Source organism: Perca fluviatilis, chromosome 18 (genome assembly GCF_010015445.1).
Source record: "Perca fluviatilis chromosome 18, GENO_Pfluv_1.0, whole genome shotgun sequence".
NCBI classification, from domain to species: Eukaryota; Metazoa; Chordata; class Actinopteri; order Perciformes; family Percidae; genus Perca; species Perca fluviatilis.
Window position 1 is genome coordinate 4,188,147 of NC_053129.1, and position 8,882 is coordinate 4,197,028.

The 8,882-nt window shown below is 40.7% G+C and overlaps 1 protein-coding gene across 1 annotated transcript; it reads right to left on the minus strand.

Moving 5' to 3' along the window:
• Nucleotides 1-6,996: 6,996 nt before the first annotated feature.
• Nucleotides 6,997-8,214, minus strand: LOC120547177 (trace amine-associated receptor 13c-like; the record flags this gene model as incomplete). The annotated part of the gene is made up of 2 exons (XM_039782653.1): nt 8,042-8,214; nt 6,997-7,726 (listed from the first exon to the last, which is right to left on the minus strand). Coding segments are annotated over exons 1-2 (903 nt in total), but the record flags the coding sequence as incomplete, so codon positions are not given.
• Between the last annotated feature and the right edge of the window lie 668 nt (nt 8,215-8,882).

Sequence of the window (8,882 nt, forward strand, 5' to 3'; positions counted from 1 at the left end):
ACTTTGTACTGTGGATTCTTCAAGAACATTTGTATTTTATAGAGACATCTGTGTTTTTAGTGACACCTGTCTATAGCCTCATTTGATCCTACAGTGTTGTTACACTGTAATTGCTATTGGATCATTGCTAAAAATAATACAAAATGATTATCTAAAAATAAAAGATATAGTGTCTCTTGCATCACATACATTATGAACAGGTATCTAAGTGGTCTTGAAGAGGATTCTATTTGTCTGTATCTCATTTGGACTAGGTCTTGACTAGTGCTGGTATTGGACTTGACAACGGTTGACTTGACTACACCACTATTCACCTTGTCATCTCATCTGCTTACTTCATTTCTATCCTGCAAAATACAAGTCAACAGCTCCATCTTCTGGCAAGTCAGCAGAGCATTTCATGAAAAACTGTGGCAGTTTAAGTGTGCAGATAATGTAGCTCTACACTGAACAATAATTGTTGCATGGTCAAAGCTGCTATAATAAGGGTGTTTATGCAGGCATCTGTCATCCAAGTGGACCGAAAACGGACTCAGGCTTTAACATCGGTCTCATTTAGTTTGGTTGAATCACACTAGGGTTGGTTTTCCCTCTTGGTGCGGTTCTTTTGGGCAGGTTTGAATGCAGAAATCCCATTCAGATGCCCAGGAGTATGAAGGCTAATGAAACACCTTATTATATTAGTCATTACTGTCTCTTGTCATTTCACATCAGTGTGAAAAATCGATAAAAAGACAATGTTACATTGTGATGTCTGTTTATTATCATATTTCACTTTATAACAAATCACTATGCAAAGTCAAAATTGCAAATTAACTTTTTTTGGCTGTTTTTCCAACGTTAAGTTTTTGTCATTTTATGCAACTTTTATTTTTTTTAAAATACTTGGTCAATAAACATAATTTAAATGACATAATACCAATTTGAAAAAAAAAATTGTGGATTATTTTGACTGATAGTTAAGATCAGAGGATGTTGAGTGGATCATAGTTGATTTCAAATGCTATAAAAAACAAAACACCCACATTGACAATTTTTACCTGCCAAGAATGGTACATGGCTTCCATACAACATACATCCACACATTCATGTTATTTGTTCTTTTTTAACTATATTGATGGCTGGAAGGATGAGCATCATTTGTTTGGTCCAGTGTCCAGGCAAGTCATTCTTGATCATATCATCTGAATCTTAACCCATCAAATACCTAACAGTTATATAAACAGTCATCTCGTAGGCATCAGAGGATCCTATTTTTCACTTCGCTCTTAACCCTAACCCTAGTTTCTCCCTCTGACTTTAATTAATCCCACCATTCCTGACTTTAACCCCAGACATGACCTTTCTGGATGATGTCACATTATGTGCCAGCAGAGCTTGTACCACTGTTTTTTTGTTGTTGATTTTTTAAAGAGGCCCTTCTGCTTGAACAGAGTGGTCCCATTTAAATGAATGAGAGGGCTGTGTTTTTTACAGACTAAATGCAGCTAAACACCTCAAAAACGGTTATCACTTAGTGAGATTTTGGCACACTTGGAAAATAGCCTTTAACACCCCCCAGTGGCCATTAAGAGTATCTGGTTCTGTCTCTGACGCTGATCAATGCCCTGCAGGTTAACAAACCTTAGAGACACGGTAAACAAATGTGTCTTTGTCTATCTGGATGATGCAGAGGTCCCTGGGTGGTTTTTTATTTCTACAGAAGATTCATCTAAAATTACATATCTGTTGCTGCTCCACTCAATCACTTAACCCCCCCACACACACACACACACACACACACAGACCTTGTTGTTAGCTTTGACTATTACTGTAGTTTTGTTTTTTGTTCTGGAGTTTTCCCCAGGTCATTATTGTCTTTTGTCATTATTGTTGACCAGTCCAAATCAAATTAATTATTAAAAATAATCAATAAAAAGACATGACGTTACATTATGAATAGGTTTTGTGTTAATTATCATGTTTCATATTCTACAACAAATTGCTATATGTAAAATACAATAAATGACATTAAATCTGATCAGGCCAGCTGACAGTCTTGCCTGGGCCCGGGACGAGATAAGCTTAGATGGGCCCCCCGCGCCCAGATCTCTCCTTTTTCCTTGCTCTTCCTCCCCCTTTTTTTTTTTTTTTTTTTTTTTTTTTGCCTCCTCTGCTCTTCCTCTCCTGGTCCTCTCCTCTCCTCTTCCTCTCCTGCTCCTCTCCTATGCTCTTCCTCTCCTCTGATCTTCCTCTAATCTGATCTTCCTCTCCTCTCCTCACATCTCTCACTGAAATTAATGTGATCAGTCTCTGATCCATCCTGCTCAGACTCTCCGACAGGGCAGCGGGCCCCTCCCGCATCTCTCTCTCTCTCTCTCTCTCTCTCTCTCTCACCGGTAGCCTGACTCTGTCCCTCCGTTGCGGGGCAGCGGGCCCCTCCCGCATCACTCTCTCTGTCACCTGACAGCAGCTGGATCTCTCTCCTCTCTGTCTCATCCTCTCTGACGGAGCTACCAAACTCAACTCTTTCTGTAAAAGAGAACGTGTTGTCTCAGGCTTTTATACAAGCTAATGGACGTTAACATGAGAGCTGGCCTGTTAGCTTACGTTACAAGGCTCGTAAACGTTGGCTGCGCTGTTTCTTACCTTGCTCTACTTCGACAGTTCCAGCTTCACCGTCACCACCTTTTTTTAAAAATATTTGTTTAGAAAATCTCTAAGGCCTCTATTTTCTTCTTCTCTTTTCCTTCCTTTTCTGAGCACCGGACTTGTGCTGACTGGACATTTTGAGCATACTGAACTTCAAATCTACTGAAAACAACATCAACTTTTGATAATTGGCCAAACCATTTTTGTGTTGGGGGTGGGGGGGATCTTGACCACTATTTCAAGGACAATTAGGAAGAAAACAAATAAAAAGTTTTTATGTAACTCAAATATTACATATTTTTTTCCACAAATAGGCCTATTTAAAAAAATGTTTTTCAATTATTCCATAATTTAATGAGGGCCCAGTTCTGGGCCCCCCCCTACTGTGGGCCCGGGACAACAGACCCGTTTGTCCCCCCCTATCGGCGGGCGTGGTAGCGAGTAGTATGAAAGCCTGAAAATAAACCCAACCGTCCCATTCTTCTTTTTCTTAACCCAACCGTCCCGTTGTTGTCCCGCGTGTCATGGACACGTAAGCCCACCCACGACCTTTTCCTTAACTCAAGAGTCTGTGTTCATTTCACGGAATTCTGTGAGATCAGGTTGGCCGGATTACTAAACTGCAATTGTCAGAGGACCTCGTTGAAACGGTGCATTTCTGTGCTTCTAGACAAAACAAAGTCTCTACACTATATTGATCAAGAGATATTAAATGAGACAAATAAAGTGTCTCTCCCGCAAAAGCTCCGACCAAATAGAGTTAGAATGTATTTTTTTTTCTTTCTTTGAATTATCTAATCACCTAATCTTTTTGTTGGCTGCTTGTTTTAGCCGGCCTCTTCACCGCAGTAATGTGCCACCACATTTTTGAGCTCCAATGCAAAGAATATGGCAGAATTGGTTAAAAATGTGAAAGAATAAAAGAGATTTCTGGGGGGGGACAACGCTTAGATGGGGGGTGCCTGACCCCCCCGACCTCCCTGGGATTTACGCTTATGTTTGGGCTAGTTGGGCTTCGGCTGGGCATGGGCTCAGATTGGGCTTTGTTGTTGGGCCCCACATGGGCAGTAATTGGGCTAAACTAAGTGGGCTCCAGATGGGCCCCACTCCTAAGATATTCAAAATGTATTATATCAAACATGGATGCTATTTTTAACAATAGCTATTGGGCTAGGTCGACTTTTCATATAAATTTGATTAAGTTATTAAGCTATTTAGCATGGTAGCCATAGCAATTTAATAGTGTTCTTAATGGGGAACTATGCAGTTTTTTTTAGCTTAATTTACGTTAACTGAACAGCTTCACAGTCATTGGAATGGTTATGTGACTTTTTTTCTAGTTGAATGGTGGTCGTCTAGCTTCCCCCCTAGCACCTGTGAGCGGAAAACCACCCTTGCAACTTTGGGCTGGCGAGCCGGCGGCCTCAGTGTCAGGAAGGATCGCGTGATATCAGGTCTCGCGATGTAACAAATTGCTTCACTAAACTGCACACATGCGCCCATTCAGGAACCGGCTAACAAGGTAGCGATGGAGTTTTTCACACTATTGTTATGGCAACAGCAAGAACAACACACCCATAACCATGGATCAAAATGCACTAGAGGATGTAAACAGCTTCACATACCTTGGTAGCATCATTTCAAGGGAAGGTGGCACAGAGGACGATGTCCAAGCCAGGATTGGAAAAGCAAGGACAACATTCAACATGCTAAACAATATTTGGAAGGCAAAAAACTTGTCACTCAAGACCAAACTGCAAATCTTCAACTCAAACGTAAAGACCACTCTACTCTATGGCTCAGAAACCTGGAGAATTACCACCACCATACTCAATAAGCTGCAGACCTTCACCAACCGGTGCCTCAGACGCCTCCTAGGAATATACTGGCCTAACACCATCTCTAACACCAACCTGTGGGAACTCACCAAACAATACCCAATAGAAATGCAAATCCGGAGGAGGAAATGGAAGTGGATAGGGCACACACTCAGGAGAAAGAAATCAATCACTAAACAGGTGTTGACGTGGAACCCACAGGGCAGGAGGAAGAGAGGCAGACCGAGAACCACCTGGAGAAGAACCACAGAACAGGAGATGAAGAAAGAAGGGCTGACGTGGCAACATCTGGAGCGGAGGGCCCAAGACCGGAGAGGATGGAAGAGCTTCGTCGATGGCCTATGTTCCTAGGGGAATCTAAAGGCCTAAAGTAAAAAAAAAAAAGTGTGACACCTGTCTATAGCCTCATTTGATCCTACATAGTTGTTACACTGTACTTTCTTTTTGGATCATTACAAAAAATAATGATAAATGATTATCTTAAAATAAAAGATATAGTGGCTCTTGCATCACATACATTATGAACAAGTATCTAAGTGGTCTTGAAGAGGATTCTATTTTTCTGTCTCTCATTTGGACTCGGTCTTGACTAGTGCTGGTCTTGGACTTGACAAAGGTTGACTTGACTACACCACTATTCACCTTGTCATAAGAACTGCTTTACTCCGTTACTATTCTGCAAAATACAAGTCAACAGCTCCATCTTCTGGCAAGTTAGCAGAGCATTTCTTGAATAACTGTGGCAGTTTAAGTGTGCAGATAATGTAGCTCTACACTGAACAATAATTGTTGCATGGTACAAGCTGCTATAATAAGGGTGTTTTTGCAGGCATCTGTCATCCAAGTGGACCGAAAAGTGGACCACCAAAAAACGGACTCAGGCTTTAACACCTGCCTCATTTAGTTTGGTTGAATCACACTAGGGTTGGTCCCCGGTGCGGTTCTTTTGGGCAGGTTTGAATGCAGAAATCCCACTCAGATGCCCAGGAGTATGAAAGCTAATAAGACACCTAGTTTTATTTTTGTTCTGGAGTTTTCAACATGTCGTTATTGTCTTGTCATTTCACATCAGTGTGAAATATCAATAAAAAGACACAATATTACATTGTGAATATCTTTGTTTATTATCATATGTCACTTTACAACAAATCACTGTGCTGCTAAAATTAATTCTGATGATTTTTTAATAAAACAGATTTATTTATTTTTTTAGCAACCCATTACACTTCACATAATTTGTGTAACTTTCCCTGTCCTATGATTACATGTTTCTCTGGAAATGTGACTGCAATGATCTGATGAACTGTAGATAATCCTGTCTTTTCAAATAATCTGTTTTTCTACTTCTCACAACAGGACTTCATAGTGCTTTACATTAATATACATACAACATAATTCTGTCATAAAGACAAGAAATGTTATACTGGGATCAAATATGAATGACACTAAACTAAAATGATTAAAACAACTTTGTAAAAGGGCCAGGGTCATACATGTGTGAATTTAAAGCTTGCATTAAACTGGGTCTTTAATAGTATATGGTGCTTATGACTCTTTCTTTGAATGCAGCAGCATCAGAGAGACAAGATAAAGCTGAAGCACAGGCCTTTCAATTGTTGTTCATACACAATTCAGACTTTTAGAGAGGAAAGCATATTTTCACATACTGTAACTAACAACTGATCACTGAACAGTAGGAACATTTTCATTCCTTTTTTCCTCAGACCGAGTATGATCTCAGTCCCTCCACAGCCTCTCTACAGCATGGTGGTCTCAGAGGAGCCAGGCTGTAGTATCTGAATCTAAAACAAGGCATAGATCATCAATAAATATTATACAGGGATCAAATATGAATGACACTTGACTGAAATGATTAGAACAACTTTTCTTCCTAAGCTCAAAGGGAACATGATGTTTTTGTACCGACAGTTTTATCTGAAACACAACAGTTTTTTTCTATACTGGAAATATACATACACATGAAAGTGTGTCTGTTCAGGGGCTTCTTTTTTCCTATGTGAAGCAGGAGCCCAGCAGGCCTGTAATTTATGTTAGCAACAAAATGGTTTGCAGCACCAAACATAGTGACATAAATACAAAGCTTTAGTAGATCTGTTGATGTGTTGGGTTGAAATGTTCCCCATCACAATTAAAAAAAAGGTTCCCTAGAAATAAAAAAGACTGCATAAGTGTCATACATGTGTGAATTTAAAGCTTGCATTAAACTGGGTGATAACCTAGAAACAGTATATGGTGCTTATTACTCTTCCTTTAAATGCAGCAGCATCAGAGAGACAAAATACACAACAAGATAAAGCTGAAGCACAGGGCTTTCAATAGTTGTTCATACACAATTTGGACTTAAAGACAGTAAAGCACATGTTCACCTTCTGTATTTGATAATTCACTCACTGAACAGCAAGAAAATATTAATTCATTTATCCTTAGACCGAATCTGATCTCAGTCCCTCCACAGTCTCTACAGCATGGTGGTCTCAGAGGAGCCAGGCTGCAGTATCTGAAGAGTTACAATGAGTTTAACTGCTTTTCTAAACCAGGGGTAGAAAAAGGCATAGATCACAGGGTTTAGACAAGAGTTACAGTAGAACACAAAGAGAACATAGGATGCAGAGTAATATGGGCAGAAACATAGTAGAAACACAACTACAAGAACACCAAGATTCCTGGCTGCTTTCAGCTCTGATTTCTTTGCCTTTGGAGTCACTGAAAGCTGGAGTGTGACAGCTGTAATGTGAGAGCGCATGGCACGAGCCTGAGACACAGCCACGGCAAATATTCTCAGATACAGAGCTACGATGACAGTAACTGGAACAATAAAGCACAAAACGGCATCTATTACTCCTGTGACATAGTGAACAACAAACACACATTCTCCGTAGCAGGAATTATACCTCCCCAGTTGAGTCAGGTCATCATTTACAAAGAGAAAGCTGTAGGAAATAGAATAGAGCCAACACAGACAAACACAGAGTTTAACTCTGTTGACAGTGATTCTGGTGGTGTAATGCAGAGGGTCACAAATAGCTATGTAACGTTCAACTGATATGAGCACAATATCACCTATTGAGGATGTGGTAATGATGCTTGAAAGATAATTATACAGAGTACACAGAAGGTCACCAAGAAACCAGCAGGATGTTTTTCGGAGGATTTCTCCTGGCATCACCACGAGGCCCACTAGAAGGTCTGAGACAGCCAGAGAGAGGAGGAGGATGTTGGTGGGTGTGTGGAGCTGCCTGGAGGGAAAGAGAAAAGCACAATTACCTAACATTTGATGTTAGTTCTTTCTGAAACAATGGAAACAATCATTCCAAAAAGAGTTTTTTTTCTGATCTGTCATAGAAACAGGCCTTATTCTGAGCAGTCAGTTTGATTATCATAGTATGAGAAGAACAGGTATTACATTAGAATAACATCATAAATGGCTCCTTCAGGCATCCCACTAAGCCATGACAGTGAGACATCAAGCCAGCATGCACAATACCAGGACCCTGAAAATGAAAAAGGGTTCATATATCTAAAACTTAAATTATTGAGACAATGATCTTTGCCTGAAGTGGGAGACTGAGATGATGACGAGCAGGTTGAGAGCTACAGTGAGCAGAGAGATGGAGTAGAGCAAAATGTGAATGAGCATCACTTCAAACCAAGGAGGTGTCAGCTTCCTGCAGGAGGTGTTGAAGAGTTGTGGAAAGCAGAGCTCTGCTCCATCCTGTGTCTCCATCATCAGTGGGAGGATGAGAGAGGCCTCAGCTCTCTGCTTCGAACTCTGTCATACAACTGATTTATCTCTTTCTACCCTTGTCTCCACCCCTCCCTTTCTCTCTCTCTCTCTCTCAGTTTCTGTTGGCCACTGATGTCCTTTTCTTGCTCTACACATCACAACGTCATCTTCTACACTTTCTCTGTTAGTCCACAAGCCTTTCAATAATAATTTTTCTTAATCCTCCGGTGTTCTGCCTTTCTGTCAATATCCTGTCACCCCCAGATTCCAGACTTCCAGATCTCGACCCAGCTGAACACATGCAACAGCGTGGCCTGGAGCAGGTATAAGCACCTTTATCTTTAGACAATTGGGCAGCAGGTCATTTTGTTTCAAGCGTAAGATCCCTTAAGTCTTCAACAGCTTCCTAGTAATAGCCCCATGCGTTGTCTTTTATGGCGTCAGGTTACTCGTTACTGTTGTGAATTCCTCACGCTACCGAGACTGTGTAGTCACGGCTACGTAAGTTACGTAAGAAATCCCCGAGATTGCGTGGTTTCTTTTCATTACGGTTGCCCGTTCAGAAGTCAGAGACAATGTAAGTTTGTACTCTTTCTATTTAGCTATTGTTGCAGCAGATGAAGCTAGTCCTCAGTTGTTTGAGTCTGCAGTGAGTCCTGAATGTTAAC